The sequence below is a fragment of the Bos taurus genome, chromosome 10, assembly GCF_002263795.3.
Source record: "Bos taurus isolate L1 Dominette 01449 registration number 42190680 breed Hereford chromosome 10, ARS-UCD2.0, whole genome shotgun sequence".
Classification (NCBI taxonomy): domain Eukaryota; kingdom Metazoa; phylum Chordata; class Mammalia; order Artiodactyla; family Bovidae; genus Bos; species Bos taurus.
This window is the reverse complement of record NC_037337.1, coordinates 39858914-39883419: the sequence shown is the minus strand read 5'-3', so window position 1 is coordinate 39883419 and position 24506 is coordinate 39858914. Positions and strand designations below refer to the sequence as shown.

Here is a 24506-nt window from a genome sequence, read left to right as displayed (position 1 = left end):
CTCAGAGATAATGTCATGAATGTCTTATTATTTTCTATGTCATAGTTATGAGGCAGTATGTATACATTTTTTACAAATTCTTAATGATTTTAAAATTTATATCATTAAGAAGTTAGGAAATGTGACTGAATTTTTAAGTTTTTTTCATTTTTTGGAGTAGTTTTAAATTCACATTAAACTGAGTAGGAAGTGCAGTGTTCCCATGTATGCCCTCTCCCTTGTCACAGCTTCCCCTACAATCTACGTCTTACATTAATGTGGCACATTGTTAACAATTGATTAACAAATATTGTACATTATTAAAGTCAATCGTTTATATCGGGAATCAGTCTTTATGTTACACAGTTTTGCATTTTCCAGAATGTTGGGTTGGAATCATGCAACATATAACCTTTCCAAACTAATTTACTGTATTTAGCAATATGCATTTAAAGCTTTTACATATATTTGTGTGGCCTGATAGCTCATTATTCTTTATTGTCAAGTAATATCCCATTGCATAGGTGTACCACAGTTTGTTTAACCATTCACTTATTGAACAACATCTTAGTTGATTTTTTTTCATCTTTTTTTTTCCTTTAGAACACTAAATTTAATATGTATGTGTTAGTGATAGTTTTCCTTTATAAACAATATGCATTTACTATTTCTTTACTATTTAAATGTCCTCCTTAAACAAATGTAGAAAATAGTGTAAAACTGTGACAAAGTTGATCAAAAACTTTATAATAGTTCAAATAGGAATAATGTTGATTGATATGATATTATTTTTCATATATACCTGACAGATTAATATTTTATCATTTGAAATTTATATGCATTTTTCGGCTGAAATTTATACTGTTCAAAGCCTAGCTCTAAAATCATCAGTGTATTTTGCATGGTTGTGTATGTTTTGTTACCTCAGTGGAGTATTTTTCTTTTTGATCAAGGCTTGAGTTTAAAAGATAATAGAATGAGGGTTTTGGCAGCTGAAGTTTTCCATTCTGTTTAGCATTAAGTACATTTTCCTACTTACGGGGGCAACAGTGAATACTGTCAAAGTAAAAAATAAAGTGAAATTATTAAAACCTCACTAGAGTTATAAGATTACCTGTATTCACTCTCATCAGTCAGAGTACATACTGGGCGTTACAAATTCAATTTTCATTAAAAAATGAAATATAGAATATATAGTGGAATATTCATACAAGATCAAGGAATATAAAAACATTATAATCACTGCATATATTTTCTTGAATATGATTCTTTTTAAAATGTACATTTTTATCTTAATGATATAAATATTAGAGCAAAATAGCAATTGTTATTCTGTAATCACTTTCATGATTCCATCCAACAAACAACTACATCTCAGTATAATTGTCTAAAGTTTTAGCATCAAATATTTTTATAAAATATGGATTATCTCCTTCTAATATTTATGCTCCCTGTCCTCCAAGGTGTAAAACTGTAAACTACGTAATATGGAGGGCATTGGAAACCATAATTAATACTCATTCTTTTAAAGATGAAGATATTAAGACCCAGAAAGTTCAGTGTCCTGTCACGTTAAACAATTATATGACATAATTAACTGATGAAAACTAGAGATCACTCCTAAATGACAGAAATCTTTACCTATTTGCTTAGTTTAGGAATTATTAGAACTTGTCTTACGGAGATATAAGAAAAAATCTTCAGAAACTCAATTTAATTTTTATTAAAAACTCTGATGTAACAAACAGAAATGAAAAATAAATCTGGAAAATCAGTACTGTGTTAAGTTCCAACTTTCCTTTTAACTAACTTTATAACTTGTCATGCTTATTAAAATCTTAAACATTTTAATTGAAATTTGCTTTTATATACTATGGATTTGGGTAAAGTATACTTTAGTGTGTGTAAGCATACATTGTATATAGGCATCCATAAGAAATTCAACATGCTATTGATAGTTTTAAAGAAGAAACGTAGACTCACTGCAATATTTCAAATTAGAACGGCAAATTTTTACCAGATTAATCATGATGTTTGTAGTGAATTTGCTGACTAAAATATTGTAGAAGTCTCAAAATTCAGTCTGGTCACAGGTAACATGTAGCTGTGACATTGCTTAGAACTAAATTATAATTCAAAGATGTTTACTTCTTTCAAAAACAATAATTAAAATTAAAACTTATATTATCCTAATTATAAAATAAATTTAATTTCAATAATTAATTTTCAAATTAAAACATACTGATACCTTGAGGCTTTTGAGCTGGTGCTAGTGGTAAAGAATCCACCTGCAATGCAAGGGACATAATGAGATGCAGGTTTGATCCCTGGGTGTGGAAGATCACCTGGAGAAAGGCCTGGCAACCCACTCCAGTATCCTTGCCTGGAGAATCCCATGGACAGAGATTGGCAGGATACAGTCCATAGCGTTGCAAAGAGTTGGACATGACTGAAGCAAATTAGCACGCATGCACCTTGCAAGAAAGGGATTATTTTTGTTTGTTTTTCAGTGGAACTAATAAATGTATAGTCCTTTCTCTATGTTATTCATTTCATAATTAGCAATGGGGCAAGTACAAGTAGAACAGCTAAAATAATGAGAATATTCTGTCTTCTTGAAGTAGAAATAGTAAAAAGTAATTTGTTGATAAACTTGGTTAAAATTGATCTCAGTGTACTAAATGTAAAAATTTTATATGAAGATGCTTTGTGCATGTTTGTACATTTATGACATTCATTTTGTATTTTACTACTATGTCCAAGTTTAACAAAAGTGCTTAATGGCAAACACTAGGAACCAGGGACAAAATAGACAATCTTCTGGAGGTTAGATTAGCAGCCCATTTTAATCTTCAGTTAAGTTCAGTTCAGTCAGTCGTGTCTGACTCTTTGTGACCCCGTGTTTTGCAGCACGCTGGGCCTCCCTGTCCATCACCAACTCCCAGAGTTCACTCAAACTCATGTCCATCGAGTCAGTGATGCCATCCAGCCATCTCATCCTCTGGCGTCCCCTTCTCCTCCTGCCCCCAATCCCTCCCAGCATCAGAGTCTTTTCCAATGAGTCAACTCTTTGCATGAGGTGGCCAAAGTACTGGAGTTTGAGCTTTAGCATCATTCCTTCCAAAGAACACCCAGGGCTGATCTCCTTCAGAATGGACTGGTTGGATCTCCTTGCAATTCAAGCGACTCTCAAGAGTCTTCTCCAACACCACAGATCAAAAGCATCAATTCTTCAGCGCTCAGCTTTCTTCACAGTCCAACTTTTACATCCATACATGACTACTGGAAAAACCATAGCCTTGACTAGACAGACCTTTGTTGGCAAAGTAATATCTCTGCTTTTGAATATGCTATCTAGGTTGGTCATAATTTTCCTTCCAAGGAGTAAGCGTCTTTTAATTTCATGGCTACAGTCACCATATGCAGTGATTTTGGAGCCCCCACAAATAAAATCTGACACTGTTTCCCCATCTATTTCCCATAAAGTGATGGGACCAGATGCCATGATCCTCGTTTTTTGAATGTTGAGCTTTAAGCCAACCTTTTCACTCTCTTCTTTCACTTTCATCAAGAGGCTTTTGAGTTCCTCTTCACTTTCTGCCATAAGGGTGGTGTCATCTGCATATCTGATGTTATTGATATTTCTCCCAGCAATCTTGATTCCAGCTTGTGCTTCTTCTAGCCCAGCGTTTCTCGTGATGTACTCTGCATATAAGTTAAATAAGCAGGGTGACAATATAGTCTTGATGGACTCCTTTTCCTATTTGGACCCAGTCTGTTGTTCCATGTCCAGTTCTAACTGTTGCTTCTTTAGGAGACTGCAATAATGCTTTCTTTCATCCAGAATGAAATTTTCTCTCAGAGTGATAAATGCTTAATCGATATATACAGATACCATTTCGTCTCTTAGGTTAGATATAGTTTTGTTTTTGCTTCAGTAATGTTTACAGTATTCATTTCTTTTCAGGTAGAAATCAATTGGCACTGTAAACACAATTAGTTTTTTGAGATAAATATTTCTTCTTGAGATAAATATTGTAAAAATGCAAATGCATTACCTATCATTTGAAAACTGTGTGTGTGTGAAAGTAATTAAAACAGCATCAAAGTAGCTATTTGTTTTGGCTCACACACAATGACACGATATGAGGATTGCTTTATTTTCATATATACCACATATTTCAAACAGAAGTAGACAATAGCAAAAAAAACTAAAGTGTGTTCTCTGTTAGATAATTGCATTCATTCTTGAAACATCAAGAGTATAGCTTGTCAGCCTCAGTTTTGATTACTTGGTTTTGTTTAGCACTGATTAAGACATAAAAAATCAGCTATTCTATACCTTGGAAAATGATCAAATCCCTTGAGCCATTTAGCATTGATCATTTGGGTACTTTGAGGCTGTTATTGCTGAGTTCCAAAGTAGATTCTATTCAGTCTTCTAGAACAAAATGGATTGCAGATATAATTCTCTCTGGCCACAGTGGGGAAGATCATTAAGTTTTAGTTAGGCACTTATGAGATGCTGATTAGACTTTTATTTATAAAAGATATTTAAGCCATGCTAACATTGTTTTTTGCTTTTCTTGTAGCTCCTGTTAATCCTCATTTGAGTAAGTATATTTTCACTTTAAAAATGACACTGTATTTGACAATTTATATAAATAAAAAATGCCTAAACATAAAAAGGTTATTTATCAATTGTTCATATTTGGGTTGACATAGAATGTCTTAGAAATAGTAAAACTGGCGTTAATTGTAAACTTTGAATTCCAAAGCCTATGGACATAAAGACAAATAATTTAATATAGATTATTAACTTTTCCTAAATATTGAGCCATTTCTCCAACATGCTTAACAGTTATTATTTGTGTAACTATAGTTTATTTATTCCTTTTGTGGCATTGTATATTATTTGTATTGCTATTATTTATTTCTTTATTTTTCACCATTTGATTTCTATATTCAACTCATGAAATATTATATTCACTTAGAAAGTTGGTATTTTAATGGTTCAATCAAGATTTTTCACTAATCACTATTCCATATTCCAGTCTTATATGAAGAAAAAATAATTTGATTACCATCCTCTTAATAATATTTCATTTTAAAATTAAGAATTGATTTTTGTCCCCTATTTTGTGTCTAGCAAGATATTGTTCTGGTCTAACAAAGAAAGAAGAGCCATCTTTGTACTCTTACTCCTTTCCATTCAACATTCTCAATCTCCTATCCTTAGTGAAGAAAATGTCCAAATCTGTTTTTTCATTTTACTGTATTCTCTTTTCTGTTTTGGCCTTTAACTGATTATATAACAAAGACCAAATTACATAGCCTCCATTCCTGCTGTGTTTCCTCCCAAAGATCCTCTTTTATTCTGCTTTTGCATAGCCAAACACTAATACTGAATATTTTTATAGATCTTTATTGTTCACATCTTGCTTCAATGCATAAAAGTTCATTTAATCACCCCAATGACCTTTTAATGCAGCTATTCTTATCAGCTCTTTGAGGTTCATTTTTCTTATAATGTTTAGCACAAATGCTTCTTCCTCCACTAATTACTCCCTCATTTTGATTTTCAATTACAGTTTATCTTCATCTATGTGGAAGTTATTTTTTATTTTCTCATATCCTCCAGTAAACTGTAAGATACTTAAGAACTAAATCCATTTCTAGTTTCTCTCTCTGTTTCACTATCTTTGTATCTATAATGGCATCTCATGTTTAGCAGGTGTTCAGTGATCATTTGTTAAAAGAACAAATACATGACAGTTTCAAGATGAATTAATGGCGTAAATAAAATTCTCCCTGGCTTCTACTCAGGGGACTATTGCTAATTAATTACTATATTGACTATGGTTCCTTTAAAGGTAAGTTCTCTGACTGCACTTTCAGTGGAAATGTTTAAAAATAGTTATCACAGAAAGATTAAAAGTAAATACAGGGGAAAGTTGACAAGTATTTCAATTCAAGGCAAGAATTTTGAACAGTCTATCTACTGAACAAAATGCATACATATTTATAGACAGGAAGTGATTGTTAACTGATTACCGCAGTCCAATATAATGAGCACCATTATTTTATGGCAGCTGAGAAAATCTTACAGAAGAGATAATATCAAAGCTGGATCCTGAAAGTTTAATAAAGATCCCTCAGGTAAAGAAGGTGAAGAAAGGCTTGCCTGTCATTGAAAAGGAGATCATGTTCACACACATAATAACTGAACAAAGCTCCATTTGTCTGGTGCACAATGTTCAAAATTATTTAAGCCAGAAATGTGCCCTAAATATGGACAATATTTATTAGAATTTGAATGTTTCCTTTAAAACTTGTGTCCTTCAGATCGCAGGTATCAACTTCTCTTCCTGAGCAAGGACTTCACATGTGTAAAATGGAAATCCAAATGATGCATTGGATTTTCTATTTTTAAAGTAATTTGCAACATAACATTCTATACCAAAATTTCTATTGGCTGTGTACCTTTTGAATTTTTTTAATGATAGTCAATATGGTAGAATATGAGAGTTGTTTAGAAAAAAGAAATGAGTAAATATTACCTAATGATTTCTGTAAGTTATCAAAAGGAAGTAATTATTTTTGTATTTTTGACAGTCAAATGCATTTTTTCTTATTAATTGATTTTTTTAACCTTCATTACTACCTCCAGATCCCAAACACAGATAACAGTACTTTATCAAAGTCATTCGTTATAGATTCATGTTCTTAATACACTAGCTATGCATTATTCAGTAAGAAAAGAAAATAGGTCAATGTATACAAGAAGGTCATGTTTTATTTTAGATTTTTGCTAGGGAAAGTTAATTTTTCATTCCCTAAGACTACTTTTACCTACTTTCCTTAAATGCTACAATATTTTAAATTTTGTCATTTATTTTCAAGGTATAACCTACACATGATAAAATTTACCATATTTTGTGTACACTTATGAAAAAAGAGTTGACCAGTTTAAACAGTCATGTAAGCATCACCACAAGGTTTCATGACCCCTAAAATTTGTTTGTGTTGCTTTGTAGTTCAGCTTCCTTGTACCTCAGCCCCTGCCAAACTTGTTTTATGTTACTATTATTTTGCTATTAATTAGCTACAACTTACTTAGTATTTATTCTCCACAGTTTAATAAAAGGTACCTACCCAGTAATGATATTGTTAATGAAATTGAAGTGAAAATGAAGCAGTTCAAGGAAACAAAAAATCTGAGAAAACACTGTAATTAAAACCATTATGCAGGACAAAGGCTAACAGAGTTTTGCGAAGAACACACTGATCATAGTAAACACCCTCGTTCAACAACAAAAGAGATAACTCTACACATGGACATCCCCAGATGGTCAATACCAAAATCAAATTGATTATATTCTTGCAGCCAAAAATGGAGAAGCTCTATATAGTGAGATAGAATAAGACCTGGAGTTCCCTGTGGCTCAGATCATCACCTCCTCATTGCAAAGTTCAGGCTTAAATTGAAGAAAGTAAGGAAAACCACTAAGCCTGTCAGGTATGACCTAAATCAAATCCCTTATGATTATACAGTGGAGGTAACAAATAGATTCAAGGGCTTAGATCTAATAATAGACAGAGTGCCTGAAGAACTATGAACAGAGGTTTGTAACATGTTACAGGAGTAGGTGACTAAAACCAACCCCTAGAAAAATAAATGCAAAAAGGCAAGGTGATTGTCTTGCCTTACAAATTATGAGGCCTTACAAATAGCTGAGAAAAGAGAGGCAAAAGGCAAAGGAGAAAGGGAAAGATATACCCAGCTGAATGCAGAATGTCAGAGAATAGCAAGGAGAGATAAGAAAGACTTCTTCAATGAGCAATGCAAAGAAATAGAGGAAAACAATGAAAAGGGAATGACTGGAGATTTCTTCAAGAAAATTACAGGTATCAAGGGAACATTTCATGCATGGATGGGCACAATAAAGGAAAGAAATGTTATGGACCTAACAGAACCAGAAGAAACTGAAAAGAGGTGGCAAGAATACACAGAACTGTACACAAAAAAGGTCTTAATGACCCAGATAACCACGATGGTGTGATCACTCACCTAGAGCCAGACATCCTGGAGGGTGAAGTCAAATGGGCCATAGGAAGCAGTACCACAGACAAAGCTAATTAAGGTGATGAAATTCCAGCTGAACTATTTAAAATCCTAAAAGATGATGTTGTAAAAGTGCTGCACTCAATATGCCGGCACATTTGGAAATTCAGCAGTAGCCACAGGACTAGAGATGTCAGTTTTCATTCAAATCCCTAAGAAGGGCAATGCCAAAGAATGTTCAAACTACCATAAAATTGCAGTCATTTCACTTGCTAGAAAAATAATGCTCAAAATCCTTCAAGCTAGGCTTCAACAGTACATGAACCGAGAACTTCCAGATGTACAAACTGGATTTAGAAAAGGCAGAGGAAACAGAGATCAAATTTTCAACATCTGCTGGATCATAGAATTAAGCAAGGGAATTTCATAAAAACATCTACTTCTGGTTTTTTTACTACACTAAAACCTTTGACTGTGTGGATCACAACAAACTGTGGAAAATTCTTAAAGAGATGGAAATAGACCATTTTAACCGGCTCCTGAAAAACCTGTATGTAGGACAAGAAGCAACAGTTAGAACTGGACATGGAACAGCAGACTTCAAAATTGGGTTCAAAATTGGGAAAGGAGTATGTCAAGTCTGTGTATTGTCACATTGCTTATCTTAACTTATATGCAGAATACATGCGAAATGCCAGGCTGGATGACTCACAAGCTGGGATTGTGAGAGAGAAATATCAATAACCTCAGGTATGCATATGATACCATGTAATGGTGGAAAGCAAAGAGGAGCTAAAGAACTCCCTAATGGAGTAAAAGATGAGAGTGAGAAAGTTAGCTTAAAATTTAAAACTCGACATTCAATAAATGAAAGTCATGGCATCCAGTCCCATTACTTCATGGCAAACAGATGGGGAAAAAGTGGAAGCAGTGAAAGATTTTATCTCCTTGGGCTCCAAAATCACTGTGGATGGTGACTGCAGTAATGAAAAGAAAAGATGCTTTCTTCTTGAAGCTGAAGCTCTAGGACTTTGGCTACCTTATGGGAAGAAATGACTCTTTGGAAAAGACCCTGATGTTTTGAAAGACTGAAGGCAGAAGGAGAAAGGAACAGCAGAGAATGAGATGGTTGGACGGCATTACCTACTCAATGGACATGAGTTTGAGCAAACTCGGAGAGATGGTGAAGGACAGGGAAGCCTGGAATGTTGCAGTTAATGGGGTCGCAAAGAGCCAGACATGACTTAATGAATGAACAACAGCAACAATACAAACATTAAGTATTTCTATTATAATTCTAAGTTATTTCTTAAAATGAATAAAATGTTACCAAATCTTTCTTCTTATATATTATTTATAATTGATAAGTGACTTATGCATCAACTCAAACTACTAATTTAGCAATGTTTCTTCCAAAAAAGATCATTTGATAATAAAATTTCTAAATGGTTTGAATTTATGTTGGCTTCCATATAAAATTATAGTTTATTTGAAATTCTGTTTAATATAATAAAATGATTTCAAGAATATATTTAACTATATATTACATTTAATATGATAATAATTGTGATATGAGACCTCATATATTGGCAATAAATCAAGTTACTCTTAAATGCCCTTATGCATTTTATTGACTTATATAGTCTTTAAATCAACTTATTTATCCTAATATCCTCTTCCAAAATATTTATATAGAGTAAATTCATGAAATTTTGTCACAGTCTTGTTCTTCATTAGCCTCAAAAAACTTATGTTTTAAATTGAATTGAGGAGGTCTTTCTATTCAGAAGGCTCTTTAAAAAAAAATATTTTGATGGACATTTTTAACTAAAACCGAATATCATTTGTTGTCAAGAGAACCATATTGTCCTCCAGGTTCATCCATGTTATTGCAAATGGCAGAATAATCATTTTCAAGGCTAAATGATATCCTATTGCATATATCTGCCATAACTTCTTTACTCATTCATCCATTAATGGAAACTTGGGTTAGGACTGTATGAGTCCATGGGGTCGCAGAGAGTCGAAGATGACTGAACAACTTTCAAATAATACTATTTTTCAAATAATATTTGATTTCCAAATAATATTATTTTTCAAATAATACTGCAATGGACATGGAAAGCACATATCGCTTTGAGGTATTCATTTCATTTTCTTTGGATGTATGTTCTTAAGAGATATTACTGGATAATATGGTGGTTCTGTCTTTAGATTTTTTTTAAGGAAACTTCATTCTGTTTTTCATAATAGCTGTACCAATATATATTCCAACCAATAGTATACATGTTTTCTGTGGTTCCATAAGAGTTTTAGGAACTTTTTTTTTCTATTTCTGTTTAAAAAAAAAAATGCCACAGGTATTTTCAGAGAGGATGCATTGACTCTAAAGATCACCTTGGGTAGAAAAGATATTTTAACTGTACTAATTCTTCCAATCCAAGAATGTAAGATGTCTTTCCATTTATTTGTGTCCTCTGTAATTTCTGTCATCAGTATGTTGTAGTTTTCAATACATAAATCTTTCATATATTTTGCTAAGTTTATTCTTAAGTATTTTATTATTTTTGATGCTACTGAAAATGAGATAATTTTATTAATTCCCTTTTCTGGCAGTTCATTGTGTGTAGAGACACAGATTAATTCAGGAGCATGGTTCCAACTTCAAGGGCTCCACTCCCAAGAATATCTCATAAATTTAACCTATTGCAGGGGGAAAATGTGGGAGTCTTTATTATTTAGATGTCTATAACTTTGTGAATTGAAGGGAATCTGTACTCAGTTTTTACTTCATTATTTACTAGCTGACATTAGCCAAAACTTTCTTTTCTGTGAACCTCATGAGTTAGTATTTCTGTATTTTTATAGAGTTCTTAAAGATTGAATGAAATAATGCAAGCTTTCTTTATTTTTTTCAGTTAAAGATATTAGTTACTCCTGTGTTTCAAGCAGGGCCCATTCCAGTAAGAAAACCCTTTAATACCTAGAAACATTACTACCATTCTCTGAACTTCTTGTTTGGTCTGAGCTCAGCATGTGGCTGGCATCCAAGAAATCCCAGTTCTTCCACAGGTTCTTCATAAAATCTTTTCATTACTTTGAAGTAAAGCTGCTCAGTCATGTCCAACTTTTGCGACCCCATGGATTGCAGCTTACAAGGCTCCTCTGTCCATGGAATTTTCTAGGCAAGAGTACTGGAGTGGGTTGTCATTTCCTTCTCCAAGGGATCTTCCCAAGCCAGGGATGGAACCGGGGTCTCCCGCATTGCAGGCAGATGCTTTATTGTCCAAGCCGCTTCCCTTGTGGCTCAGCTTGTAAAGAATCTGCCTGCAATGTGGGAGACCTGGGTTCAATCTCTGGGTTGGGAAGATCCCCTGGAGTATTCTGGCCTAGAGAATTCCACAGACAGTCTACGGGCAAAGAATCGGGCACGACTGAGCAACTTTCATTACTTTATTTCTAGTGAGTTGTAAGCATCTGGCAAATCCACATTCAAATAAAGTATTAAAGATAACTACTTTTTAAAAATAATTTGCCATTATCTTTCCTTAAGTAAGCCTCCATTTGTGCAAATGAGTATGCGTGACAGCATCTGCAGATGTGGTATGAAATACTGTAGGCTGAAGGTAGATAGCTAAAGTACCATCAGGTAATTTAAGACTGTTTTCTAATTGTTCTGTTTGGATTGTTCCTATACTTGAAGAAGGAAAGTTGGGAAATTCTTCAGCCATAATTCAATCAGGCAGCACATTCTTTATTTTCAATTAGTTGGATATTTCAGAGGAAAATGGTTTGGGTTTAAATTGTTGAATAAGAGGCTGATTTACATATCAAGATTATTTTTCATTTCCATTAAAATTGAAGTAGCTTTAGGTTTAGTTGTCATATTGCACATTATTTTGGCTATGGTGCCATTATTGCAACCTTGCATTATTATTGCTGTATGTTTTAAATTTTTCTTAGAAGACTATTGCAATGTTTGTATTAATTTAACTTATTGTAATTAAAATTTGCCAACAGGAGAATTTCACTGTGGATTTGAAGATGGTAACATTTGTTTGTTCACCCAAGATGATACAGATAATTTTGACTGGACAAAACAAAGTACTGCAACAAGAAATACAAAATATACTCCAAACACTGGACCTAATGCTGATCGGAGTGGCTCCAAAGAAGGTATGAGGGTATGAAATGGTGTGTTCATATCAATCATACTCTAGCCTGGACTTTTAAAAATGCTATTATGCTAAATGTGAAATGCAAGAGAATGTTTAGCTATAGATTTAAATATTTTGGAATAAAACATGAAATTTTTTATGTACCATATCAAGTATTCAGTTATTTCCAAAGTTTGTAATCATTAATTTTCACCGAGAATTTACTGACCTGTATAAAGAGATTAGGAATTTTTTTGACAATTCAAGTTAAAAATTCCAGTTTTGCCTCATTTTTATACATTTTTAAATTTTTATTTTTAATTATGTATATTATTTATTTTTATATTATGTTTGCATATATCGATTTTATAAATAAGATGCAGACTCCCCTATCAATTTTACTATTAATATATATGAAAATTCTAACCTCTCAGTGATTTTAAATTTCATGTCACCTACTAATAATTTGTCTACACATTTTGTCTTTTCAAAGGTTTTTATATGTACATTGAGACATCTCGACCCAGACTGGAAGGAGAAAAGGCTCGACTTCTCAGCCCTGTTTTCAGCATAGCTCCCAAAAACCCTTATGGACCCACAAACACCGCGTATTGTTTCAGCTTCTTTTATCACATGTATGGACAACATATAGGTGAGATGGCAAAAATTACTGTTTCTTCTAAAGTAAATCATAATTTGGAACAAAAAGGTTCACAAACACATAAGATGAAGTCAATTTTAGTCAAAGAATATCATCATTAAATTTTTAATGGCTCAACTGCACATTGACAATGAGATGCAAAGAATGTTAGCCCATCATGTTCTGATTTCCCAAATTTAGATTAGAATTTGAAATTTGGGGGCATTACCTCTGTCCTCTGGAATCCTAATTTAGGCCGACCTAAATTAGGTTAAGTTCTTCATGAGATCTTCTTGGGACTCAATACCAGCATAATTTACACTGTTTCTTTCCAAAGAAATGTGCTTGGATAATGACTCAATGTATATTAATGACCATGAAAAGCAATATTGTCACATTTGGAAGACAAGTGCTTTTAGCAATATGTACACATTTGAAATATTGGTGTGATAGCTTCTTGTTTGTAAAGTGTGCCTAACATACCTAGTAGGATTTAAGAATATCCTTGATCCTGAAAAACATACAAAGTTGAAGACACACTCCCTTCCCTTAAAGATCCTAAGAGTAACAGAGGCTAAGATGAGTAATTACACAATCATGCTAGGCAGAATACCACATAACCTCAAGAAAGAACCTAATAAACTTGTTAAGAGTAGGGAGGTAGAGGACAGAAGGAGTTCATACAGATCTACAGTTCTTTATGTGTAATTATAAAATCAAACCAACTGAACACAAACTGTTTTAAATTTAATTATTTGGCAACCACTTTCTAGCCTGATCTGCCTATGTTAGAATATAAGACCTGAACTGATATAAACCCATGTATAGTCTTTATTTATCCAAACGAATATGAACATATATACTATTTTCAGCAAAAATATTATTGTGTTTAATTGTGGGATTCTGTTTTAGTTCTTAAGAACTAAAGAACTAAACTTTAGGAACTAAAACAGATTATATATTACATAAGACACACTCTTAACTATAAAATAAGATAAAATTCTGAATGGTGAAGCATATCTAGCTCTACAGAGCTTGGCACAGGACTGTGGATCTTTATCTATTTGGAGGATAAGGCAGTGCCTTGGGACAAAGGGAAACGTTTCTCTATGAAGGAAGGGTGCATTTTCAATAGACAGAGATAAGCATAGGGAAGATTGTTTTTGTTCAGCCGCTCGGTCATGTCCAACTCTTTGCGACCCCATGAAGAGAAGGGCACCAGGCTTCCCTGTTCTTCACCATCTCCCAGAGCTTGCTGAAACTCATGTCCATCGAGTTGGTGATGCCATCTAACCATCTCATCCTCTGTCGTCCCCTTCTCTTCCTGCCTTCAGTCTTTCCTAGCATCAGGGGCTTTTCTAATGAGTTGACTTTTTGCATGAGGTTGCCAAAGTATTGGAGTTCAGCTTCAGCATCAGTCCTTCCAATGAATATTCAGGACTGATTTCCTTTAGGATTGACTGGTTTGATCTCCTTGCAGTCCAAGGGACTTTGAAGAATCTTCTCCAACACCACAATTCAAAAACATCAATTTTCTGGCACTCAGGTTTCTTTATGGTCTGACTCTCACATCCATACATGACTAGTGGCAAAACCATGGCTTTGACTATATGGACCTTTGAGGCAAAGTGATGTCTCTGCTTTTTAATATGCTGTCTGGTGTTGTCATAGCTTTTCTTCCAAGAAGCAAGTGTGTTTTGATTCCATGGCTGCAATCCACCATCTGCAGTGATTTTGGAGCCCAAGAAAATAAAGTCTGACACTGTTTCCATTGTTTCCCCATCTATTTGCCAATAAGTGATGAGACCAGATGCCATGATCTTCATTTTTTGAATATTGAGTTTTAAGCCAGCTTTTTCACTCTCCTCTTTCACTTTCATCAAGTGGCTCTTTAGTTCCTCTTTGCTTTCTGCAATTAGGGTGGTCTCATCTGCACATTTGAGGTTATTGATATCTCTCCCGGCAATCTTGATTCCAGCTTGTTCTTCATCCAGCCCGGCATTTTTCATGATGTAATCTGCATATAACTTAAATAAGCTGGGTGACAATATGCAGCCATTATGTATTCCTTTCCCAATTTGGAACCAGTCCGTTGTCCCATGTCCGGTTCTAACTGTTGCTTCTTGATCTGCATACAGTTTTCTCAGGAGGCAAGTAAGGTGTTCTGGTATTCCCATCTCTTTAAGAATTTTCCACAGTTTGTTGTGATACACACAAAGTCTTTAGCATAGTTAATGAAGCAGAAATAGATGTTTTTCTCAAATTATCTTGCTTTATTTTGTGATCCAACAGATATTGGCAATTTCATCTCTTATTCCTCTGCCTTCTCTAAATCCAGCTTGAACATCTGGAAGTTTTTGATTCATGTACTGTTGAAGCCTGGCTTGTAGAATTTTGAGCATTACTTTGTTAGCGTGTAAAATGAATGCAATTGTGCGGTAGTTTGAACATTCTTTGGCATTGCCTTTCTTTGGGATTGAAACGAAAACTGATCTTTTCCAGTCCTGTGGCCACTGCTTTTTCCAAATTTTCTGGCATATTGAGTGCAGCACTTTCACAGCATCATCTTTTAGGATTTGAAATAGCTCCACTGGAATTCCATCACCTCCCCTAGCTTTGTTCGTAGTGATGCTTCCTAAGGCCCACTTGACTTTGCAGGGAAGATTAGGGTCTGGTAATGAAAAAACAAAATGTGGATGTGAGAAATATTAATTGTCTTAATATAAATTTAACAAATCTAAAACTGAAAATTTGTTGTTTTTCTTTAGTCACTAGGTCGTGGTCAACTCGTTGAGACACTATAGACTGTAGCCCTCCAGGCTCCTCTGTCCTTGGAATTTCCCAGGCAATAATACTGGTGGGTTGCCATTTCCCTCACCAGGGGATCTTCCCAGCCCAGGGATGGAACCTATGTCTCCTGTATTGCAGGTGGATATTTTATCACTGAGCCACCAAGGAAGCCCCTAAAAATATAAACATTTTCCTATAAATTAATAAATTTGTGCACATATTACCAGCTATTATACTTATTTAAGTGAAGTAATCCTTTTAATAAGTTTGTAAAGATGAGCATCACTATCCATCTTTTACAGTTTAAGAAAGTTTAACCTTTGTGAATTTGTATGAATTACAAAATTGTTTATGCTGGTTTCAAATTCATAGCCAAAATTATTAACCAGTATTCTTTACAATGGAGTAGTTGGTGACAAACTCAAAAAAGGAAACTCCTGTGCAGTGAAAAAAAAAAATATGCCCTCAACATGAAGTCAGGAAATCTATGTGGGAATTTGGTTGTAGCACTCAGTCTTTGTAAGAATGTACAGAATTCACTTAAAATATCTGGATCTAGGTCTCCTCATCTTTAAAATATGAATAGTGATTCCTATTTCAGAAATTTGTAGTTTCAGAGCTCCCCTGGCAGTCCAGTGGTTAAGACTGTGCCTTCCAAATGCAGTTGGTATGTGTTCCATCCTTGGTCAGGGAATTAGTAATCCCACATATCTAGCAGCCAAAAAAGCAGAACATAAAAAAACAGAAGCAATATTTTAACAAGTTCAATAAGACTTTAAAAAATGATCACATCAAAAATATCTTTAAAAAATTAAGTATGAATTTTTTTTTAAAAAGACTGTTGTAATTCAAGTTAAATAAGATAATGTACATGAAATCTTCAGATGGTAGACACTCATAATGTTAGGTTACTTTGAATTTCAAAGAGGAGCAATATTAGCAATCATAAAATAATAGCTAATATTTATGAAATACTCATGATGGACCAGGACACTATTCCTAACATGTGATAGATTATTTCTCTTAATCTTTACAATAGACATTTAGACTCATTAAAAATGTTATCCTGTTTTATAGATAATGAAATTAAAATACCGAGAACATTAGTTACCATGCCAATCATATCATAACTGAAAAGTGTGTGTTTGCACTTAGTCATGTCCAACTCTTTGCACCCAACAGACTGTAGCACACCAGATTCCTGTCCATGGGATTCTTCGGGCAGGAATACTGGAGTGGGTTGTCCTAGCCTCCTCTAGGGGATCTTCTCGACTTAGGAATTGAACCCATGTGTAGTGAAGCCATAATACTAATCTGGGAAGCTGGACATGTAGCCTGCCTGCTTCACCTGCAAGGAGACTGTTGGAATATCCTGAAAGCTAAGCTGTTTTGTAGTCAGGGAAAACTTACTACAGAGTTTCTACAGACAACATGTATAGTGACATCTATGATTTGAGGAAGTAAATCTCGTAAGCATAGGTAAAATTATTGAAAAACAGGATACAGACTGGAAAAGCAATTAAAAAGCTATGAGAATAGTCATGGGTTCACTGCAGCCTAAACTATGAAAGGGAATAAATCTCAACACAATTGCCAGACCATATTATTTATTGTGAGATTACTGTTTTATTACCAGTATAGGATTAGCTTAACTCTAATTCTTCTCTTTAATCAGGTATGATTTCACATACTCTATTTTGACTATATTTCATGGACTTTTTTTTTTCTTTTCTTCCAGTATACCTTGAAACAGGCATATTTTAAAATGGTTTTCAAAAAATAATTTCAAGATGAATATTTTGAATTACTTTAATTGAGCAAGCTATGCATTTACCTTATTTGTGAGGCTGGCTTCCTTCGATTCCCTCTCAAATGTTTTGCATATTTATGCTGAGTTTCAAGATAATTTCAGTATACTTTTAACTTCACCACTGTTATTCTTATGCACTTTATTGTCAATGAATGCCAACTTGTTCTGCAGTTTTGTTCTGATTATTTCAAAGAAAAGGCAGTTCTCCATTTTTTCCATGTTCTCAAAAATCTACTATTTTGATACCTGTGCCATTTCTCTGCTTCCTCAGAGACCCAAAGTTTGCAGGTATTAGGTATATCACTAGGGTCCCCTCTCAGCAGGAACAATTGAGCTGCTAAAATCTAGGCAAAAATACCTGTCGCAGACATTGACTACTCAGTCAATGACAGTTAGGTGAGTTACCTCATTAGAAAGATACTGCCTGTATCTAAAACCTTCCCTCTTTGCAAATATTATTCTAAGATGTTCATTCATCTGTTAACTTGGGGTGGAGGGTGGGGGTGGGCATTTATCATCACTGGTTTTACAAACTAGTCTCAGTTTTATCTGTTCTTTTGGAAAACAAGATTCAAAATGGTTTGTCCTGGATTTCTAATCACATACTTGGGATTATTACTTCTTGAGTAACCATGAGTAACCTTTGCTCTTTTGGTTGGCGCTAATGGACAGTATATCATTGAAAAGAGTCACAAATTTTTAAATACAACAAAAATGGATGCTCAGTTATTCATTATTTATTAGTTTCCTTTTTGAAATGAAGTCAAATATGTTATATTACTTATCTATTATTGCTGCATGATAAGATTCTCCCATGTTTCGTGACTTAAAGCAATAAAGATTGATGATCTCACATTTTCTGTGGGTCAGGAGTATACGTATGGCTTAGCTGAGTGCTTGTAGCTCTGGGTCTCTCATGAGGCTGCAGACAAGCAATCAGGTAGGACTTCAGCCTAAGTCAAAGACTTCACTTGGGGATGATACACTTCTAAGCTCACCTTTTAGGATTTTGGCAGGTCTCACTCCCTCACAGGTGTTAGACTAAGGATATTGATTTCTTGCTGTCTGTTGGCCAGAGGCCATTCTCAGTTCTTCACCATATGGACATCTCTCTAAGACTGTCTCATGGCAGCAGACTTCCTCCAAAGCAAGTGATCCATGAGAGAGAGCAAATACACACCTGACATTTGTTATAACCTAGTTGCTGGAGTGACATCCCATAGCTTCTGTCTTTTTCTATTTATTACAACTGAGTTGATCATCCCAATTCACATTCAGGGGAGGAAATGATACACAAGTGTTAATCCTAAGAGGTTGAAAACATTGGGTGGCATCTTAGAGATTGTCTGCCACACTTTTACAGTTTCTTGTTAAGTTTTCATCAAAATTGATTTGAGAAAAAAATAAATGAGAGCTATAATGTGTCACCTTTAAACTAACTGTTGATTCATAGGTACATGACACAATATCTGACTATTTGTAATAACTTAAGATTACTACCGCACAATTGCACTCATCTCACACGCTAGTAAAGTAATGCTCAAAATTCTCCAAGCCAGGCTTCAGCAGTATGTGAACTGTGAACTTCCTGATGTTCAAGCTGGTTTTAGAAAAGGCAGAGGAACCAGAGATCAAATTGCCAACATCTGCTGGATCATGGAAAAAGCAAGAGAGTACCAGAAAAACATCTATTTCTGCTTTATTGACTATGCCAAAGCCTTTGACTGTGTGGATCACAATAAACTGTGGAAAATTCTGAAAGAGATGGGAATACCAGACCACCTGATCTGCCTCTTGAGAAATTTGTATGCAGGTCAGGAAGCAACAGTTAGAACTGGACATGGCACAACAGACTGGTTCCAAATAGGAAAAGGAGTTCGTCAAGGCTGTATATTGTCACCCTGTTTATTTAACTTATATGCAGAGTACATCATGAGAAACGCTGGACTGGGAGAAACACAAGTTGAAATCAAGATTGCCGGGAGAAATAGCAATAACCTCAGATATGCAGATGACACCACCCTTATGGCAGAAAGTGAAGAGGAACTCAAAAGCCTCTTGATGAAAGTGAAAGTGGAGAGTGAAAAAGTTGGCTTAAAGCTCAACATTCAGAAAATGAAGATCATGGCAGCCAGTCCCACCACTTCATGGGAAATAGATGGGGAAACAGTGGAAACAGTGTCAGACTTTATTTTTCTGGGCTCCAAAATCACTACAGATGGTGATTTCAGCCATGAAATTAAAAGACGCTTACTCCTTGGAAGGAAAGTTATGACCAACCTAGATAGCATATTCAAAAGCAGAGACATTACTTTGCCAACAAAGGTTCATCTAGTCAAGGCTATGGTTTTTCCTGTGGTCATGTATGGATGTGAGAGTTGGACTGTGAAGAAGGCTGAGCGCCGAAGAATTGGTGCTTTTGATTTGTGGTGTTGGAGAAGACTCTTGAGAGTCCCTTGGAGTGCAAGGAGATCCAACCAGTCCATTCTGAAGGAGATCAGCCCTGGGATTTCTTTGGAAGGATGATGCTAAAGCTGAAACTCCAGTACTTTGGCCACCTCATGTGAAGAGTTGACTCATTGGAAAAGACTCTGATGCTGGGAGGGATTGGGGGCAGGAGGAGAAGGGGACGCCAGAGGATGAGATGGCTGGATGGCATCACTGACTCGATGGACGTGAGTCTGGGTGAACTCCGGGAGTTGGTGATGGACAGGGAGGCCTGGCGTGCTGGGATTCATGGGGTCGCAAAGAGTCAGACACAACTGAGCAACTGATCTGATCTGATCTGATCTGAAGATTATTTCAGCAGTCCTAAACCACAAGTAAGCAATTTGATTCTTGATTAATCAGCTAAATTTCTAACTTTCTTGCAAAGAAATTGAACCTCATATGAGTTCACTGGATATGACAAAAACTTATTAAAAATCAGTAAAATATATACTTCATTTATTTCTAAAAATAAGAATGTGAAATATAAACATCAAACCATACCAGGAATTTAAATATAAAAATACAAAAGACACTTATGAATATAGTCATTGAACTTAATAACAATAGTTCAATACAGTTGTGTCTCTAGAAAGCTACTTTCACTATGAAACAAATAGGAAGTAAGGAAAAGGAGTTCATTAATGAAATCTATTCTCATTAATCCTGAGACGGAGGCAGAAGTGATACAGCAGAGTGAGGTGGATTGTACGAGGTGGGATTGTAAATAAGAGGAAAAGAAGTTAATAGAAAAGGTAGGTTTAGAGATACATAAAGCAGCATGAAGCAAGTTTCTTAAAGAGATGGGAATTTAAAAATCTAGTGGGGGATTAGCCTTGAAAAAGATACTCATGTCTCTTCCACTGAGTTGGGATAAAAACAATTAAAACTGCTTCTGATTCATTCTTTGTTGCAAAAACCAGCAAATAGATGCAAAATTTGTCTTCCTAATAGTTTGTTTTCTGTTTAAAATAAATGCGAATGTTGCATTTTGAAGAATAAGCCATTTTTAAAAAGTGGTAAATGAAAAGAAATACTGATCAGGGATATAGAGAGCTGGTGAGATCAGAGATCAAGAAGTCATTCTTCAGCCTTTTTAAATGTATTTTGGTATGGAGTGTTCAGTTTGACTCTCCATCACTTCTTTTTGAAAATACCTTATTTATTTATTTGGCTGCACTGGGTCTTAGTTGCGACACAGGAAACTTTGAACTTCGTTTCTGTCTGCAGGCTCTGAGCTGTGGCATGTGGGGTCTAGTTCCCTGACCAAGGATCAAACCCCAGCCCCCTGCATTGGGAGCATATAGTCTCAGCCACTGGACCACCAGGAAAGTCTCTACATTGCTTCTTGTGTATTGTACCGAATTAGTCTGCTAACTACTTTTCTTGTTGTCTCTTTAGCCCCAAGTTTCTGGGGGTAAAGATCATTCTCTAAAACTAATAACATAAAGACCTCAGGGATGCATGATCCCCTGGCTTCTCTTTGGGGAGGCTCCCTCGTTTATTCCAATTCTGCATGAATTTCTCCAAATTGATCTGTGTCGTATCTAGGGCTTCTTTACAGTCTCTCTCCTGCTCTCTTTCTTTTTTTTTTTTTTTTAACCTGCTTGAACTGTATGCTTGGGGAGAGCAGAAACAATGTTTCTTCCCATCAGGTGGTACTCTGCAAATGTAAATGTTTAAGTGACCTCTCCATCAATATTTATTAAGTAAATGAATGTTTTTTAAAACATATGGTAGAAGTAGTACTTCCCTTAATCATCTAGGTAACTCTTTTCTTCCTTCAAAATCCAATTCAAGGACATCTGCTAAACTTCTTCCCCATCATCCCTGCTCATTCTATTCTCATAACACTTGGTCCACATCTTTGTACACATGTTTGGTACACATGTTTGTTGTTACCCTGACCCCTGATAGATCATAAGCTCCTCGAGAGAAATAAGCATGATTTATTCATATTTAATCTTCTGGAAAAAACAAATTGCCCAATAGACTTTTGTAAATGATACAAACAGGTACTTTAACTTCTAACTTCTAAAAGAGTGAAAAAATGAGGGAAATGAAAGCATTAGTTTAGGTTGAAAATTGAAAGTAGTTTCACCAAGATCTTATAGGATAAGTTGGAGGAAAAATAGGAGTTAATCATTGACAACTTGATTGTGAATTCAAGTTTTATGGCAGCTTAACCATAGACTAAAACAAAAGTGTCACACATTTCTTAACAATTTAAAAGGAAACTTATCTTTATGAAAGTACTCGGTACTTGGTGAAAGGATTCAGTGCTGCTGCTAAGTCGATTCAGTTGTATCGGACTCTGTGGGACCCCAAGGACTGCAGCCCACCAGGCTCTTCCATTCATGGGATTTTTCCAGGCAAGAGCACTGGAGTGGGATGCCATTGCCTTCTCCGGAAAGGACTCAGTACCTATAAGCAATATAGATATTGCTACATGGATGTGTGCTAAGTCACTAAGTTGTGTCCGACTCTGTATGACCATATAGACTATAGCCTGCCAGACTCCTCTGTCCATGGGATTCTCCAGGCAGGAATACTGGAGTTGCTATGCCTTCTTGCAGGGGATCTTCCCGACCCAGGCATCGAACTTACCTCTCTTACTGTCTATTGAATTGCCAGGTGGGTTCTTTCCCACTAGCGTCACCTGGGAAGCCCAAATATTGCTATATTATATATATATTGCTATACTCTTAGCAATATCTTCACTTAGAACTTTAAGAAAAACCATAAAACATGTACAATAAAAATTGTATATACTAATAGGGCATAATACATTAGATAGTAAAATTTGGGTTTTCAGCTGCAATATTGTGATACAAATATGTTGCATTATGAAGATCTAACAAAATGTAAAAATAAAATTTAATGAATCTGAAAAAATTAATGAATCTGAAATTAAACTCTTGATAAGTTTCTCTTAATATGATATTCAGTTCATCCTTTAGCAAGAGCTGAATTAAAGCTTTCTCCATGCTGACATTCAAAGGTTTTTAAATGGAGACTTAAATGTTTTTATATAAGATATAAAGAAAACAAAGGTGACAATCTTTTGCATGATTTTAGGAGTCTGATTTTTATTCTTGTTTTAGGCAAAGATCCTATTTCTTCTGGTCAGTAATTTTAAATCGACATTTTTGCTTATATTTCAAATACATTCATCAAACAGAAAATCTGCTCATACACTTTTTTATCGCCTCTTTGGACTTAAACACCATGTGAGAGACAGTTTGAGCCTAAAAAAAAAATTAAGATGCTATTATTTTAGGGTTTAATTACATTGACTATAGAAGTACTTCAGCAAAATAAATGTATAATTTTGAGACACTTGCATTTGGACCACTTCTCAGAATTAAGGCCCTTGCAAAAGACAATTCTCAGGTAGCTGGGAGTCTAGATAAGGTTGTTTAATATTCTACACTTAAATACAAGAGAACAGTTACCAACAGTGGGCTATTTGTTAATAATTGATATTAAAGTACTCTTTCTTTTAAGAATTAGATAATGCTTCTAGCAAAGTCTTGTTTATAGTTAATACTGCTAATGCCAGTGTCATCAGTGAGGAAATAATGAGGTAGAAAGAAGACATTAATTCCCTAAATTGCTTTGTTAAATTAAGCTGTATTTTTAAGGGGGTGGTGGATAGAATTTAACCATGATTTATTACCACTTATAATCAAAATATTATTACAGAACCTTGTCACAGACTCTCCAACAAGACTATATGTAACATCTAGTACATTTACCTTTTAAGTCTCTGATTATGAACCATCAGTTACCCCTAAATATAGTTTCTTCCTACTTAATTATTCATTGATGATGGTATTGCAGAGGAGGAAGAAATTTTCCTCTATCTTTCTGGGTTCTGACTGGTCTAAGAATTAAATTTACATGAGAAATGCAGGTCAGGAAGCAACAGTTAAAACTGGACATGGAACAACAGACTGGTTCCAAATAGGAAAAGGAGTTCGTCAAGGCTGTATATTGTCACCCTATTTATTTAACTTATATGCAGAGTACATCATGAGAAACACTGGACTGGAAGAAACACAAGCTGGAATCAAGATTGCTGGGAGAAATATCAATAACCTCAGATATGCAGATGATACCACCCTATGGCAGAAAGTGAAGAGGAACTCAAAAGCCTCTTGATGAAAGTGAAAGTGGAGAGTGAAAAAGTTGGCTTAAAGCTCAACATTCAGAAAATGAAGATCATGGCATCCGGTCCCACCACTTCATGGGAAATAGATGGGGAAACAGTGGAAACAGTGTCAGATTTTATTTTTCTGGGCTCCAAAATCACTGCAGATGGTGATTTCAGCCATGAAATTAAAAGACGCTTACTCCTTGGAAGGAAAGTTATGACCAACCTAGATAGCATATTCAAAAGCAGAGACATTACTTTGCCAACAAAGGTTCGTCTAGTCAAGGCTATGGTTTTTCCTGTGGTCATGTATGGATGTGAGAGTTGGACTGTGAAGACGGCTGAGCGCCAAAGAATTGATGCTTTTGAACTGTAGCGTTGGAGAAGACTCTTGAGAATCCCTTGGACTGCAAGGAGATCCA

At 35.0% G+C, this 24506-nt stretch overlaps 1 protein-coding gene across 1 annotated transcript in view; it reads left to right on the top strand.

Moving 5' to 3' along the window:
- MDGA2 (MAM domain containing glycosylphosphatidylinositol anchor 2) overlaps positions 1-24506 on the top strand; it is a 926008-nt gene that overhangs the window by 864573 nt on the left and 36929 nt on the right. The window contains exons 12-14 of the mRNA XM_002690859.7: positions 4572-4592; positions 12065-12220; positions 12695-12853. Coding sequence (XP_002690905.2) covers positions 4572-4592; positions 12065-12220; positions 12695-12853 — 336 coding nt within the window. The remainder of the gene's footprint in view (positions 1-4571; positions 4593-12064; positions 12221-12694; positions 12854-24506) is intronic.